Source organism: Cibotium barometz, chromosome 9 (assembly GCF_041138505.1).
Source record: "Cibotium barometz isolate CiBa-2024 chromosome 9, ASM4113850v1, whole genome shotgun sequence".
Taxonomy (NCBI): Eukaryota; Viridiplantae; Streptophyta; class Polypodiopsida; order Cyatheales; family Cibotiaceae; genus Cibotium; species Cibotium barometz.
This window is the reverse complement of record NC_141054.1, coordinates 2978502-2996289: the sequence shown is the minus strand read 5'-3', so window position 1 is coordinate 2996289 and position 17788 is coordinate 2978502. Positions and strand designations below refer to the sequence as shown.

The 17788-nt window shown below is 39.6% G+C and overlaps 2 protein-coding genes across 2 annotated transcripts; both read right to left on the bottom strand.

Moving 5' to 3' along the window:
- Positions 1–3861: 3861 nt before the first annotated feature.
- Positions 3862–7046, bottom strand: LOC147635165 (small ribosomal subunit protein eS8-like). The gene is made up of 5 exons (XM_086802348.1): positions 6910–7046; positions 6752–6824; positions 5597–5927; positions 4253–4428; positions 3862–4164 (listed from the first exon to the last, which is right to left on the bottom strand). The coding sequence occupies exons 1-5, from the start codon at positions 6911–6913 to the stop codon at positions 4080–4082; spliced, it is 669 nt and encodes a 222-aa protein (XP_086658474.1). The 5' UTR covers positions 6914–7046; the 3' UTR covers positions 3862–4079.
- A 2459-nt stretch (positions 7047–9505) lies between these two features.
- LOC147635164 (putative LRR receptor-like serine/threonine-protein kinase At5g37450) lies at positions 9506–10767 on the bottom strand. Its single transcript, XM_086802131.1, has 2 exons — positions 10169–10767; positions 9506–10059 (listed from the first exon to the last, which is right to left on the bottom strand). The coding sequence occupies exons 1-2, from the start codon at positions 10356–10358 to the stop codon at positions 9998–10000; spliced, it is 252 nt and encodes an 83-aa protein (XP_086658257.1). The 5' UTR covers positions 10359–10767; the 3' UTR covers positions 9506–9997.
- Between the last annotated feature and the right edge of the window lie 7021 nt (positions 10768–17788).

The following is a 17788-nucleotide window of genomic DNA, read 5'->3' as shown; positions in this document are numbered from 1 at the left end:
CAAGTTCAGTTTTGCTTGCTCAGAAAGCAGAATAAGAGCAAACCGCACTTATTAGGACATACTTAATCTATCAGTGCTCGTGTAGGACCAATACAAGATTGTGAGAATAATTCGAAAACATGGTAGCTTTATAATAGTTATTACAGCTTAGGAGAGGAATTTAAAGATCTAACATTTCTCAAATGCACTTTGGAATTAATGCACAAATAAGAAAAAAATTTATAACCGTAGTACATAATGTAGCTTTAAAAGCAGGCCCAAAAAGGGGTTTTATGGAGCCTATCCTACCTTTGTGAGGATTAATGCAAATTTAAGAGAGGATTTGGAAGCCCCAATCACTAAGAAAGCTCAATTATAGAAATTTTGATTATTAAATGTTCGATCGGTTTACTATCGACCGTGGAAGTTTAATCTACTATTTCTTACTATTCTGCTTAATAAACACTGATTTTATTAAAACACCGATGAATTAATTAATATAGAACCCAAAAAAAGATTTTGGGTGCATATTTTGGGGCAAAATTACGATCCATTCTCCACTTTTTCTTTCTAGCTCTCCCAAGTGCACAGGAGTTGGAGCTTGTCTCTGAGACCGCGAGTATAGCTATGCATTTGCCACATTGTCTCGACCATCCTCTGTCATGATTGCAACTGCTCGCTATAACAAGGGAGTAGCGCCTTTTGAGGTAATTGACAAGATGCTAATCTCTGTCGATTCCTCTTGATTAATATGGTTTTGGATGTGCCTAATTAATCTATGTCTCTAATTATACCAGATTCAATTAGTTTGATTGTCTTTTTTACAACTAAACGTCTGTCTCTCCCTTTCAAATGAGTATATGCTGGATTTTGATTAGTTTCGATTTTTTTACGACAAAATTGATTTGTTTAAATACCAAGGGTTACCCCAGGCATGAGCCTCATGCCAGCCCTCGGGGCGGATCACGAGAGAGAGAGAGAGAGAGAGAGAGAGAGAGAGAGAGAGAAAAAAAATAAATTTGAATATATGTATTCATACAAGAAGCGTTAGAATCCATTATGATGAATTGTGTTAGCAAAATGGGCTGATTGTTGTTTAGAACGTGCCTTTTTTCCCTTGCTTCCATGTCGATCTGTCACTCTATGTTAGGGTTGGGATTAGGATTAGGACTAGAGCTATCTTCTTTTTAACCCTTGCAGCCAGAACTTAATTAGAAACAAAATACATTAAATAAGAGACCTACCTCTTCTTTTTACGCAAATACTTTTGTGATTCCAATTCCCCAATCATGAAGGTGAGGGAAAGCCCAATACTCCAGAGGCTGGCAAACTAACCATGGTCCAAAAGTGTGTGTTATACTCCTCATTTATAAAGAAAATAAAGTTAATAAAGATATAGGGCGCAAGCAAGGGGAGGAGAGAGAGAGAGTACATATGTATAAATGTATATGTATATTCATTATCCATAAAAAGGATAATGTGTAATAAAATCAAAAAATAGGGAAAGATATTTTAGAGGACATGGAATTGTGAAAATACCCAATAAATGTGAGAAATTATGAAAATATATTTAAATTAATCTAGATTTGCAAAAATATAGTTAAATAATGTAAGTCGTTATGCGATCTTTATCTATTAAATAAAAAAATACGATCTTAATTTATTAAATAAAAAAATACGAAAAATCTTCTTTATTAATATCTTATTGATAGCTACCACACCGAATATGAGAATCTAAAGCTGTGTGGTGGTAGCTCACAAAATGTGCTCGCCTACACATCACAAGGGGCAATGTGAGGCATGAAGAGCTGTAGTGGAAGTGCTCAACTCCTCATGCCAACCCCTCACCTCTTAGTACAGCTTCTTCTAATGTCTTTTATGTGCAACAACTTAGCTAGAAGGTTGCAAGTGATGTGTGGAGCTTGGATTTGCTGAGCAATCACGTAAAGGTTGGAAACCACATTTCAATCAGCTGTGCATTATGCTAGAACTAGAAAGATAAAATGATCAATGAATTATGTTAAAATGTTTTTAAGTATCTTAGGTATGCTATTTTGTATGATGGATGCAAGCTTGTCTAAAATAACATTTAACACATTTGATGCATCTATAATGTGGCATCTCTTCACATGCATGTATAAGACCTCAAAAAATGGCATGTGTACACGTACTCAACCATCGTGCATGAATCTGTGCATGCATGTATCTGTGTTTGTGTGCATGTCTATGTATGTGTGCCTACATGTGCATGTATATGCATGTGTGCATGCATATGCTATGTGGATGTGTATTCTATGTGCGTGCGTTTTATGTGTATGTGTACATGCTCTGTTTATGTAGGTGTGTTTTATGTGTTCTATGTGCACGTGCATGCGTCATAGGCACACACACGTAGAACACTTTACACTGATCACAACAATCGGGAGGCATGTCTAAGCCACTTGTGTTCATATGATATGCAAGCAAGACCACGGCTTTGGTTTGAATAACCGTGAGACTAGTTTGAGATGCCATGAGGCTTGTTTGAATTACCACGGGATTTGTTGGCTAATTGCCTCTTTTTTGCAATGTGCCCATAAATGCAAAAAGAGATCTATACTTATCATTGAAAAGAAAGGCAATAAACTGTTTCAACGATGTGGCCCTTCCAGGGAGACACAGGGGGAGGATGGGAATCAACACCTCTGAATTTTAAGCTGTGAACTTGCTCCACCAATCATCCGCTTAGAATACATTGTATCCCTGACCAATCGGCCATAAGGGGAAACGTAGCCCCATTCCCCATGCAGAATATACGAGACTCCTGCCTTGCTCATTCCAGCTGGGTAATGGGGGGGTAAGGGGGTATTTCATACCTTTTACCATTCACCACATTTAACGTTTACACTTTTTAACAATGCGGCAACAAACTTAACAGTGGCATGTGAAGCATAGGATGGAGCATATGACTAGATGTAGAACAAACTATACCAGTATCTCAACTTGTGCACGGTATATTTTACACAAATGCACCATATAAAATTCGATTGGTTTTATTTGATAGGCGGGGAGAGATTTATTGCTTCTACAGACAAAGATTTACTGCTTTGTAGACTTTCTACTCAGTACCAAGAGCTAGATGTACAACCCTTCAGTCTGTAAAAATCTTTACAGCACCCTCACGTCACCATAGGCTGCCAGAAAATCTTACATGCTGGTGTAAAGGAAAGGCCAAGGGGAGGCCTTTACCTAGAGGAAAATAGGGAGTTGAACTAGCCAGTGACCCATTTTCCTAAGGAAAGGCCAACCCATGGCCTGGGAGTGGAACAAATATTTTATACTGATATAGCAAACTATTATTAGATCTCTATTTTTTAACATTCCATGTGCTGCTATTTTTTAACATTATGTGTGTCATCAACTCATTTGCTTTCATTTGAGTGAAATTCCTACTACTATGGTCCATTCTTTAAAAACAAAGCTTGATGATTTGATGGCTGGAATTTATTTACCCAAGACCATGATGGCAGAGCACTTCACCAGAGCAAGGTGCTGTATTCCACAAAGCAACACACCAGAGTGTGCAGTGAGTTATATGGCAGCAAAGAAAACCATAATACATCAACCTGTATGGCTGATACAGTTTTTACCCCTCACATGATCAACCAAGTATCAAACATGCTCCATATGTGACAAAACATCGTTCTGTGAACATTTCAAAGGCAACCATAAGGATGCTCCTTGTTTCATGAAAAGGGACCCTCGTGGGAAGATTGAGGACCACAGTGAGACAAGGCAGCAAATCCACAACAGAGAGGGACAACCACTCACAGAGAACTGAAATGTAAGACAGCTTCCATTTGGATTCACAAACGGGGCAGCCACCCACAGAAGAAGCACATATTGAATTGAAATGTAATCACTAGAAATTAGAGGCAAAAATGACTGGCTCAAGGTCAGACAAATTTTAGTAATCATAGCAGTTTTCAAGTCACAAACAAAACTAACCATGTGACCACAGTTTCAAAGTGGCATTTCCTAAATTAGTGCTGCTGTAGAAGCCAAACGTACACACTATTACCAGGAAGCATGCAGCAAATGAACCCAAATAATAACTCTCCTTAAGAAGCGGCACCAGCACCTTTCCCTTTCTTTCTTTGAATCTTCTTCTGGTAAAACTCTAACTCTTTCCCTTCAAGTATATAGCTGCAAACAGGGAGAGTAGGGTGAGTGAGGGCAATCTATTTTTCAGGAAAAACAGGAAGCCAGAAAGATATAGAGTGCTATTACTCACCCATCTGCCCTGCCACACTGTCCAGGGCGGGAAGCTATAGAAGCAAGCAAGCGTCCACTGGCAAATTGATCCTCAAGATGTGGATCAAGCTTGTGATTCTCTTGACGCTTAGCAATCTTTTGCACTACATGCATACTCTGTTTCTTCTCCTCCTCTCCAGCAGGATTTTCTCCCTCCTAAGCAAGACATAGTCATAAACATTTCAACAAAGAAGACCACTGAGGTACCATAATCATACAGCAAGAACAAAAACTTCCTATGCATAACATAAGGGACAAAATAAAACTTCACCAAACTTTTTAAAAGAGCTTCATGCATGATTGAAAGCACATTCACTTTTTTAGACCCTTTTTGACCTGATGTTATATCGAGCTAGTGTTTTTTATTTACCATACAGCTCATGCCACAGAACACAAGAGCAAACAGGAGACAGTGAATGCAGTGTATAACTGCCTGAAAATATTTTCCAGAATGGCTGCCAGGGATGACAAGACATAAAAACACACTTGGAAAACGCATCCCCAAGCTTCCTAGAAGCAAGTGGAAGGCACGTCCTCAAGCTTCCTAGGAGTAAGTGGAAATTAGACTGAAGGCTTGTTGACACCTTTACATGTTTTATAGCCCACCCGTAACTTATCTCCAAGATGATCTTTCATAAAGTAAGTTTCGCATGCCCTTTGAGGTCATGCAAAACTAGCTAAATCAAATTTCAATCCAGACTCAACATCACAGCAGCAGCAGCGGTTCATCTTCAAGACACCACCTTGCCTCCTAAGAGAATAATCTGATTCACTGGCATATACAAACTAAAATAGTTTAAACCTGAAGTCCATCTACTGGAGAGATCTCCATCACAAGTACATAAGTATAAACTAGATTCACACTGTTAAGAACATGCAAGCCAGATTTGATTTTTCTGTTTTTCCTTTTTTGTGGCCTGCAGGCTGCCATGGTAGGCCTTAGTGCTAGTTTTGCCTCATGGTTAAAAAGAACTTTGACCACCACAACATTGTAAGAACTAGTTAACACGAGTGATCAAAAACTAGCACAAGCGAATGGAAAGACTATCTTACCTGGACCGATCTGAGGAAGAAAGCTATTAATCAAGTTAATTAGAGTGGCATTGTGGGAATATTGTGAGACATCGACACACATAAATTACAAGACTCCACGTAGGGGAAAAGATCTTCTCAAAGTCTTCAAAATTCAGGGAAACACATGCATTTGCAAGCATTGAGGCAGAAAATTTCTCTATAAAAAATAACTGCACACACAATGACCAAGAAGAGCTACTTACATAGATATCCAAAAAGCAAACCAAATGTGAAGGATTTGAGAGAGAACCTCAGATTCCTTCTTGCTGGAGGCAGTCTTCTTCTTCCTTCCTATGTCCATGCCATAGTGCTGGCTATACCACTGGCGGAAAGGGGCAGCATCAACCTGGACAATGGCAGACTTGACGAGGGTCTGGGTGCGAACAAGCTCATTGTTGGAGGCATTGTAGACCACATCCAAAATGCGAGTCTTGCGTGTAACAGCCTCTGATCCCCAGGAGTAGTTGCCAGTATCCAGGCGCAGAGCCCTGAACTTGAAGTTACCACCCCGCACCCGGATCTTCCGCACTGTTTTGTTGCTTGACAGCTTGGTCATGGCAGACTGTCGCCCAAGCTCGTATCTGGTAGGGTCATAGTCATGTACACATAAGCATTAAGGTCTAGGCATGGCCACTATCAACAACACAAACACTAAAATTTGGGGTATGACCAATGACAATAATATACTCCACATTTAACGTCTAAGATCTGGTGAGATAGAGTTTGCTGCACAAACTCGAACACAATAAATACAGCACTGGAGAGTCAACCATGTCGCAGAACAAAAATGGCTAAGCTTTATATCATCGACATCATTACCCATGAGTAGACTTTTCCATTAGTAGACCCTTCTGTAATCACAAGTTTTTTGGTACCCACCCGGAGGCCACTGAAAGGCATTACAACTTGACCGACGGGGCCTGCCAGGACCCCCTTCTCGAGTCACAAGCCTTGCCACTGGGCTAAGCACACGTGGACCATTGGCATCATTTCTTACACATCTTGTAAAGTTAAAAGGCAAACACACAGATGCGCCTTTTATCGCCCATGACTAAAATCGTCTAGACAAACAAGAAGCTGCTACGATTTTCAGCAATCACGGAGACACCAGTAGGATCCACGGAGAGTTGGAAGCAAGGGCTACCGAATCATCTAAGCATAGTGGCATTTCCTAAGATTAACCAAGGTTAGACGCTAGGGCTCAACATATTTTAGACACAGGCGCTGCTTTGCAGAGTTTCAAGCATTTACAGAGTCACGCCATAGGTAGTAAACTGCTAGGGCTTCACAGGCATAACCAAAACCAGCTGCGCAACTGCTAAGGCATCACACGCAAGTGCACGAACGCTAGCTAGGGTTTCGGGCATAGCCAGAACGCTTCATGAAGCAGTGTCAAATCACTTACTTTCTCTTCTTGCGCCATGTCTTCTTCTTCCCTCCTGTGGCACGCCTCTTGTGTGTGGAGTCCCGCGAGATACCTGAACAAAAAATGAAATACAGTCAACACCCGTCGCAGAGAACGCTTGATCTCTAGAAATCAGCAGGTCGAGTTGATACACATACCCATGATGGTAATGCCGCAGGCTCCCTGCCTGAGAGCGCGAGGTTGTAAAAGAGTCCTTAGACGACAACCCTAATCCTAAAGATTTCTACACAATCACTTCCTAAACGTTTAATAAGCCAAGACCATCAAGTTTTTTTAATTCAGAGCATAAATAATTATAGCTAGTGAAAATTGAAACTAAGTTAAACCAAAATTGCACATTATAAACAATGCAAAAGACCATTCCATTAGCACATGAAGTTGTCATATACTATAGCACGAAAGGAAGACCTAGTTTTGTAGATTTTTTTTGCAAAAACTACGAGACCACCACTATGCAACTTATTTTTAGTTATTCTAGGATAATAACTCCTAAAGCTAAAAACCACAGGGAAAATTTAAGGGGGGGGAGAGAGAGAGAGAGGGGGACGGGGACGGAGAGGGGGAAGGGGGAGCGGGAGTGGAGATTCAACACATCATAGGAAGGGGTAAATTCCCACACTTGCAAAAAATGTTTCTTATATTGCATAACTACATCCACCGCATAGTCTCACCCATAAGAGAAGGATCTGTTTAATAGAACCATGAAAAGAAACCTAATAGAATAATCAGAGCCTAACTCAAATGCTTCACTCTCAAAAATGCCAAAATGAAATTTATATAGTGTTTGTTCTCTTTTAACTTCTCTATTGTTATAGGATCATTAACTTCAGTGAAACCATATAGCATATAACTTTCATTGATAGTGTGTGATTGTACATCCACACGCCTTGCATCACAAAGCAAATAGATACAAGCCTTCAGGCATATAGCATATAACTTTCATTGATAGTGTTTGATTGTAGTACATCCACACTCCTTGCATCACAAAGCAGATAGATACATGGCCTTTAAACAGCAATAAGAAAAAGGATCAACATACAAACTATGATGACATGATGCATTTGAATAGAGTTAATGTGCAAAGGAACAAGAAAATTCTATAGGGCAACAATGTGTTAACATGTAGATACATAGCATACATCCAAAGACCAAACCATATAAGATAATACATGTTAACAATGTGTTAACATGTCGATACATAGCATACATTCAAATACCCAACTAGACAAGGTAATAGTGGTGATAATACAATGCATACATAGTAGCAAACTATGTATGACAACAATGTGTCAACATGTAGATACATAACATACATGAAAAGACCACCACACAAGATAATAGTAGTATGCATACATCATAAAAACCAAATAAATGTGTCATCATACTATGTATATCAACAATGTGTCAACATGTAGATACATAACATACATGAAAAGACCAACCAGACAAGATAAGAGTAATATGCATACATCACAAAAACCAAATAAATGTAAGCCTTCAAACAATAACATGAAAAAAAAATAAACATACAAACATTGATGATGTGCTGCATTTAACTAGAGTGAATGTGCAAAGGAACAAGAAAATTCTATGGCACAATGGTATGTCAACATGTAGATACATAGTATACAAACCGGACAAGATAATATTAGTATGCATTAGATTGAGAGGATAAGGAGTATCCAAGTAAGATACATACATGGTACATATAGAGATATTTACATACATACTATACATGTAGATGGGAGTATACATACTATACATGTAGATGGAAGTATACATGTAGATGCATAGTAACAAGAAACTAAAGAGACTAGACAGAGATCAAATGGAGAAACTAAAGAGAGTAGACTAAGATTAGATGTAGAAACCAAGTAAATACACGATACATACATAGAGATTAAATGAAGTATACAAAGATGAAATAATGTAAGTAAACATACATGGTATACATACAATAGGTAGATGGTGATGCATACATGGCAATAGTGCACAATACAGTAAGAAACTAAAGAGATTAGGCATAGTCTACCTTATAGTTGTAGAGAAGAATATCTTCGTCATTTTTCTGGTGATGCTGCCAGTTTTCTACTTCGATTGACGCCTCTTACCTAATCCTTTTCCAGTAACGCTTCTAATTTTTTGCTTTGATCGTTTAAATATATAAGATGCCTATCAAAGAATCCATGCACATGAACATATTAACCAACATTGGTAGTTGAAGTTAATTGTTTTTACTACAATAAAAATGCTTTGTTTATGCATGTGTGTGTGAGTGGAAAAAAAGACCATACACTAGATGGCATAAGTCTCTCCATAAATCATAGAGGAACGTGTTATTGCCCATTTAGAGGTGTACTTTAAGTGTTAAAAGTGGAGGATGAGCACTTTCAGTGTTGAAAGTGGAGGATAATGAAGTGTTATAAAGCTTTATAACCATCATGCCTCCTGCACATAAGGCTATGGTAATAATATAAGTCATGATGTTTGTAGACGAAAATAGTTTTCAAGCATTCACATTGGCAATTATCACTATACATGTGAGCAACTTCTTGTAAATTATGATTTGGGTCGCACAAAAATGATTACAAAATACAGCAAAGCTAACAAGTTGTGAGCATCAACTAAACATAATAAGCTATCAACTAAACATAATAAGCTATCAACACTTAGGCATCGACTTGCCCAAGAGGAGAGCATCAACTTACTTCCTTTGTCAACTCAAATCTACAATGGTAAAAGCACTATGGCATCCATGATGACATGTATATTTGCACTCTTGGTGATCTTGATAGCCTGAAGGTTTATGGCTTTGAAAACTTATCCTTATACCATAATATCTCTAGCTTAGTAACATAATGTAAAAACAAACCTTTGCAGGTGACGAGTGATATACAATATTTTTTGTGTTTTGAGAAGAAGTTCAAACAGAACACATCAATTTTCTAAGGTCGCAGGCTTTTCTAAGATAACAACACTCAGTTTGTTTGTATCTCTAGAAAGTAACCATCCAACATGCACTTTTGCTCCGACCTAGTGGTACTACAAAAGTTTACTTTAGTAATACTTTTACCTACTATACATTTTGCTCGCAAGCGATGCGGGCCTACAAAGACTTTACAGAGAAGACTACCAGTGTTGCATTAATTTCAATGGGGACGAAATTCAGCTCATCTCCCACAGCTGATGATGGTAGCTGTGATGGATACACGGTATATTGCGGAGCTACATCGCCCGGCAGCATAGGCTCTTGTTGGGCATGTACTCGAACACCAGAACCCGCTCACCTGCATTCTTTCCATCCACGTGTAACCCGTCAAATGTCTGATCATTAATGAAGAAAAGCTCCTCATCAGTGCTAATTATTATTCCGATTAACAATTCACCCTTTCTTACCTTTCTCGTCGCAGTAGCCCAAGAATTTGACTATGTAGCGGTGATGAACGCGTGAAAGCAGCTCTACTTCCGCCTGGAAACCGAAGATGTCGGCGGCGGCGTTCTGCCTTTTCACGGCAATTCTTTGGCCAGATCCCGGCAACCGGCCGAGGTAGACTTTTCCCGAACCCTCCCTCTTCAATGAGTACATTGAAATCGTCAGTGTACTCTCTCAACTGTTCGTAACTATAAACTGTTATCTGGTGCTGTAGACAGTAGGACAAATGCGGAAGAAGAGGGGGCTGTTGCCATGTACGATTTTCTCCTCCTGCGTCACTTGCCTGCAAGATAGAGGGCGGTCATACCGCAGCCCACCAGCCAGCCATAATTAACCACCAAGAGCTCCCAGTTGTACATCGGCCTCGGTGCGGCTGAATGTTGTGAATGACAGGCCCGCACTAGGTAGAGTCTTGACTGCTGAAGCTCACATTTACAAAGTTTTCGCTTGCTGTGAACGGAAGCTGATGGGTTTGGTTTTCTGTGTGGTTGGAGAGGATTTGGAATCCCTTGCTGTCGAAATCGGACACCAGCTCGGGTAAAGGGGTGTACTGCAAGGGGACCCGAAGTGGTGCGAATGAGGTTAGCAACTCCAGATTTTCGTTCAAGATAAGGTTGGACTCATTGTTTGCTAATAAAGGTGGAGTGTAATAGGAACCCTGTAATAGGAACCCATGATAGAAGTGTCCAGTGTCCACCATGTTGAAAGATTGAGCAGAAGTGGCGTTCTCCGTCAGGTAAACACTACAAGGAAAAGCGATCGTCGGCGCATTTATAGATGCGTTTTGACAACGTGGTTTAAAATGTTACGAGCGCGTCTAAAATCGCGTCTACCGACAGGCATCTATAAGCGCATCTATAGGTACGTCTATATGTGTGTCTATATCATTATAGACGCGTCTATAGACGCAACTATAGACACGCCTATAGACGCGCTCTGGAATTTAAAAAATTTTCCAGAGAACTGCCTGTGCAGATGTACAGCTGTGTTTTCTACACAGGCAACTCTCTGGTTTAAAGTTTTGCTTACTTGTACATAGACGAATCCTATGTGGCATAGACAAATCAAGATCAGCATTATTCATAAAGCATTATGCATAAAGCTTATGCACAAACCTACAAAACAAATCCCCAGCACCCAACGGTGCAATAATAATAGAGCAAAGAGAGAAAAGATATGAAAGCACTTATCTCTTTTTTGTGATGTTGAAAGAGAGGATTAGAGGATCTACAAAACCAACAAAAAGGTAACGAAAATATTAGCAATGCATACATACAAAAGCTTATGCAAGCTATGCCGCTATGTAAGCCCCTTGTAAGCCCTAAGCCTTATGCAAGCTATGCTAAAGCTTATGTATAAAGCATGCATGAGGCTTTATGCATAAAGCTTTAAGCACAATGCTTTATGCATAAGGCCTTATACATACTAAAGCTTTAAGCATAATGCTTTATGCATGAGGCCTTATGCATAAGGCCTTAAGCATAAAACTTCTAAGAACCTAATGCATACATACAAAATCAAAAAGATTAAGCTCTATGCATAGAGCTTAATGCATGCATAGAGCTCTATGCATTATGAATGCATGCATAGAGCTTAATCTATGCATTAAGCTCTACGAGTAGAGCTTAATGCATAGATTAAGCTCTATGATTAGAGCTATATTCATAGATTAAACTCTATGATTAGAGCTCTATTCATAGTATGCATAGAGGACCTACAAAGCAAAACCCCTCTTTTTGGTAGATAAAAATAGAAGAAAGAGAGGATAAAAAGATAGAAAAGAGAGGAAAGATAGGAAAGCACTTACCTCTTTTTGGTAATGTTGAAAGAGAAGATTAGAAGACCTACAAAATCAAAAGGGTGAGGAAAAGATTAGTAATGCATACATACAAAATCAAAAAGATTAAGCTCTATGCATAGAGCTTAATGTATGCATAGAGCTCTATGCATAAAGCTTAATCTATGCATAGATCTCTATGCATTATGAATTCATGCATAGAGCTTAATCTATGCATTAAGCTCTATGAATAGAGCTTAATGCATAGATTAAGCTCTATGATTAGAGCTCTATTCATATATTAAGCTCTATGCATAGAGGACCTACAAAACAAAACCCCTCTTTTTGGTAGATAAAAATAGAAAAAAGAGATGTTAAAAAGATAGGAAAGAGAGGAAAGCACGTACCTCTTTTTGGTGATGTTGAAAGAGAAGATTAGAAGACCTACAAAACCAACAAAAGGGTGAGAAAAGGATTAGTAATACACACATACAAAAGCCCTAAGAACCTAATGCATACATACAAAATCGAAAAGAGAGGAAAGAGAGAAAAGCATTTACCTCTTTTTGGTGAAGTTAAAAGAGAGGATTATAAGACCTACAAAACAAAACGAAAAGTTGAGAAAAGAATTAGTAATACAAAACCCTAAAAGTGTGAATAGCATCTATACACAAGGAGGTTTAAGCCTTATGCATAAAGAGATTTAAGGATAAGCCTCTTAGGCTTATGCATAAGAAAGAGAGAGAGAGAGAGAGAGAGGAGAGAGATAGAGAAGAGAGAGATAAAGAGAGAGAGATAATGAGAGAGAGAGATAGAGAAGAGAATACAATTTAAAAAATTTAAACATAAGAAGCTTATGCATGAGAGAGAGAAAGAGAGAGTGAAGAGAATACCAATCAAAACCCTAATTCTAAACATACCATTCAAAAACTATGAATATATGAAGAGGTGGGAGAGACAAGTGGGATAGAGATTACCTTGTGAGGAATCGCACTTGGGGGGAGACTTGGGAGGAGACTTTGTGAGGACAGGGCAAAGGGTGAGGTGCAGCCATCATGAGGAAGAGGTACAACACAGGGAACAGAGGGGAAGTGAAAATAGTTGCGGCGTCGATGTAGATGGGATTATTCGAAACTTTTTTTAACAGAGCGCGTCTATACTCGTGTCTATAAGCACGTCTATATGCGCGTCTATAAGTGCGTCTATATCAGTATAGATGCGCTTATAGATGTGCCTATAGACGTGAGTATAGACACGCTTATATCCGCGCATATAGCCATTACATAAAGCCCGCCAAATCGCAAATTTGCCCATGGTCCCTCTCTCTCTCTCTAGTTTGCGCGTCTATGTTCTCATTCTCTTGTAGTGAAAGGTAGTAATTTGTTTGTCCGACTGGTCGGTAGGCGTGGATGTAGGATGAATTGGGGCCTGAATTTCACGAGGAATTGATCATGATCAATACAACAACACCAAACTGGACAGACAAGCCCTAGTGGAGCAGCATTTTATAAGATGGTATTATACCTGCTAGGCTCTTCTAGCGGTGAGTGCCGACCTCGAAGTTCCATCAGCGCTGACTTGGAGAGGAGCAAGTCCATCATGTCTGAAGACCTCGTCAAGTTGGTGCTGGTGGCTTCATCGGCGATGTCGAGGCGGCAGTTCCCTCGGCATTGGTGAGGGAGAGGGAGGCGGTGGTGCTATCATAGCTCCAGCGCTCATTTGGGAAAGCGTGTACCTTGGCACCACCAAAGCCCCACTGGAATCCTGGGCTCCACGTTCCCGCTAAGAGCATTGAGGCATTAAGAAGGGCAGCTAGGCGGGCTGTTGACGGAAACACTGTCCGTCGGGCATTGACGCAACAATCCACGGCCATTCCCGGCACTCCCTTGCCCACCATATGACTCTAGAGAGATGAATGAGAACGATGTAATCAGTCGACCGCCTCATTCTCTTCGTACATAAGCTATAGATTTGGAAGGCAATGAAGAAGTATTGCGTGCTGACTCGTTGAAGTGCAAGTTATCGTGCTTGGACTCATTCCTATTTCTCGAGATGGTGCGACCTTTCTGCGGATCTATTCTTCGCTCTCTCTCTCTCTCTCTCTCTCTCTCTATATATATATATATATATATATATATATATATATATATATATATATATATATATATGCATCATGAACGGTCAACTACCAAAGTATGTCTTTGTTGCGGGTCTTAGCCACCCTCTTTTTCTTCTTTGCAAAGGAATGCCATAGTTGTTGTCATGGGGCCCCTTCTTTGTTGTTGCAAGTCTTTAAGGAATCTTATGAGTCCTTTCATAAAGAACGTTGAACACGCGAATGCATCATTAGTCTTTTATGGTCCTTGCATTTCTCCATAGGTTGCCTTTGTGCCTCATGCATGAAATTTTGCGTCGTTTTAAATAGATTTACTAATCAGTTCTCCTTGCCCTCGTCCTAGGATTTTTAACTTCAATATGACCTCCTATATACAACCCAAGAGATGATCACCATGCAAATGTAATCTAGGGGATTTTCATGCATGGCCCCTCTTTGTTGTGAGTTTCATCTACTCCAACATCATTGAGACCAATCTTTTCACAATGCTAGCAACTACATCAAGGAATTCTTGCTACCATCATTTATGCTTCTTATCTCTTTAGGTGGAAGTAGACACATCATCCATATCTTTATGATTGTAACCAAGGAAATCATCAAATATCAATGGCTTTGTCAAAGCACATATCCAAATTGTCTACTTCATCTCTATTCTCCAATCTTTGTACTTTTTTGCCTCTCTAATCTTGCTATGATGCATCACTTAAGTGCTATGACATGAAATGGAGTGATCATAAAGCTGAGATTTGGAATAATCACCATGGATTAATACAAGATTAAGGATATAATCTCATATAATAGCGATGATGCCTAAGTGAGCTATTAACCGCCCACCAAGAGCATGAAAATAGCCTTCCATAAGCAAGGTATGAAAGCCATGAGGCTCCAAGAGTCAAGATGACCATTATCAAAAGATGTAATAAAAGTACAATAATGGTCCATATTGAGCCCCCCTTTTATACTTGAGCCCATGACCGTAGTCCTAAACCTAATCTAAAGTTGTTGCTTCATTACAAACCATCCCGTCCTATAAATGATTTTATCCTTGAAATTAAAGGGCGGTCATGCAAAAATCAAGCATATATAAAAGGCTATATATGAAAGCCAAAAATCATGACCAAATCACTATCATGGAAGACCCAAATACCATAACATGAGGAGTATGACCCCCAGGCTCAAATGGAAAGGATGAGGGCCTCCTGTTGATGATGAAGCTAAGCAATCTTTCACCTGGATCAAGGGAAAGTGTGAGAGACCAGTGTCGATGATGAAAGTAGCTGAATATCCTCCACGGTCAAAAGTAAAGTGCAAGCAGCCAATGTCGATGACGAGGCTATGTATGAATGCAATGAAGTATACATCACAGACCCTTAAATCCAATGTGACAGTAGCTCTTGGGTTAAAAAGAAAGCTCAAGTCTGAGGGATAGCTCATAAGCCCATCCTTGTGACTAAAACATGGAACTAACATCCAGGGTATCTGCCGAATGGAAGCAAAACTCCTAACTAGAAAGTCGAATGGTCCATGTAGATTAAGACCATGAGATGTCACAAGTGCATCGGAATGGTATGCCATGTAATCAACTACCATACATCCCAAGTGGCATACGATGCACCTAAAGATGAATGTCCTGACCCCAAAGAAACTAGGGTCATTTAGACAATCATGAAAGCTGAAGAAACACATCTCAGATCCACTACATTGATGTGTATATAGGCACACTCCAAAATATGCAACATGCCCTCATGTGTGAAATCCTCCGTATATGTGTGGTCCTCCAAAGCAAAAACATGATCTATAGGATCAGCATCATCATCACTGAATACTGATAGTGTATCCACACATGAGATGAAAGTGACATCATCCATCAAATCATTGACCATGTCATCCTGACAATCTCTAAAGTCGATTATCATGATCATGGTCTGTGTCCATCAATGGAATCCATGTGTAACCTATATCCCAAGATAGGTCAACCTCTCTAATAATCAGTGGATCTAATCTAAAATGTCTAAAACAAATAAAAAGCTCTCTAGATCCATATGCACAATCCTACCTCTCCTACGAGGTCTAATCTTAGAAAAATCATCACTATTCTCATGCACTAACCCTGACTGCTCAAATACAAGAACTCTATCCACATAAAATGCTCCCTGAATACTAGGAGTAGTGGTCATATCATTGATATTTCCACAAATAGAAATCCTAGAAGAATAGCATGATGCATCTAGCACTAGGAACTCAGGTTTATGCTCATAGGTGTCTCTGTCACTTGTATGTAGAGTATCACTAACCCCAAATGTGCTAATGGATACACACATCCCAAGTGTGCTAATGGATGCATCACCTATCAAATGCACACTATCCTTCAGAATGCCACCATGATTAACTAGAGTGTCCTCATGATCCATAAGAAAGATGATATGCATACAAGTGTCGATGCTCAGTATGCTTGTTGCCATCTCTGCCCTCGAGATCATGCCCACATGATTTGACTCACACACATCACTATCACATACATCATCATCATGTGCATGTGTCAATGGCATCATGTGCATGTATATGACTATGATCATGTGTATGTGTGTGTGATACATCAATGTCATCATGTGTGCGTGTGTGTGTGTGTGTGTGTAATACAACATCATCCTCATTATCCCCATCATAAAACAATGAATGAGTCGATATAGGTAAATGAGAATTAATGAGATGATGGCTAGTCAATGTCATAGGTGAGTCGTAGAAGCTATCGATGCCCATGCAAACACCACTACGATAGTGACAAAAGTGTAAACATGCTCGATACGCATCCTCCAAAGATCCAACCTTGTCATGCCATCACTTACCAAATGTATCCCATGCATGATCACATCACCCATATAATCATCTATGGCCACATCACGAATATCATCATCATCATAAGTATCCTTGTCGGTGTAGTCCATGTCCTTATCAAAAACATAATCACGATGAGCTGAGAGTGTGGGAAACTCAATCAAGTCACCAAAAGAAGAATCATCCCACGTTAACAAAACCAAACCATCTGTGCCGATGTAGCCAAGCAATGAATTGATGAAATCATCTTGTGTGGACCACCTAGACCATCTGGCACATATCTCCTCCTCATCGAACAAATGCCGAAAATGACTAGGCATCAAACTATAAAGCTTGAACATCCAATACTGGTATGAATATATTACCTCATGATAGCAAGAAGTTGACGAGTTAAGATGTAGCGGTCTAAGTCTCGAAACGCCAAAGGCATGTGCGAATGCGACAAAAGATATGCAATACATGACACGAGAAGGCAAATCACAAAAGCAATCATAGAGCCATGGTGATAGTACATGAGAAGCTCTCCTATGATCACAACTAGAAATGCTATCAAAATGATGTCATTGACAATGTGAATTCGCACCATGGTGATCAAATGAAGCAAAAACCCATGGTTGCATGTGAACAACCACCAATAAAGCCTATGGTGAGTAAACAAACTCACAAAATCTCCCAAATGTGTGACATAAGCACACAATGTGCTAACACGCGTGATCAAAGCTATAAAAGCACAAATAGTGTGAGAAAATGCTAGCAATGCCAAAGTGTGCATGAATCAAAGCTAACAATGTACAAATTGCACATCGAGTGTGAACACACCCAAAGCGCATGTACAAATTCACTAAAATACCCAGA

What these genes read in the sequence shown, in the direction of transcription:
- LOC147635165 (XM_086802348.1), bottom strand. An exon ending in CCAGCAAGAAGGAATCTGAG is followed by an intron (nt 4,429 to 5,596) that starts GTTCTCTCTCAA and finishes TGTCTTGCTTAG; the next exon opens with GAGGGAGAAAATCCTGCTGG. An exon ending in CAGTGTGGCAGGGCAGATGG is followed by an intron (nt 4,165 to 4,252) that starts GTGAGTAATAGC and finishes CCCTGTTTGCAG; the next exon opens with CTATATACTTGAAGGGAAAG.
- LOC147635164 (XM_086802131.1), bottom strand. Translation starts at nt 10,358, where the DNA reads ATGTACTCATTGAAGAGGGAGGGTTCGGGAAAAGTCTACCTCGGCCGG. An exon ending in GGGCTACTGCGACGAGAAAG is followed by an intron (nt 10,060 to 10,168) that starts GTAAGAAAGGGT and finishes GAAAGAATGCAG; the next exon opens with GTGAGCGGGTTCTGGTGTTC.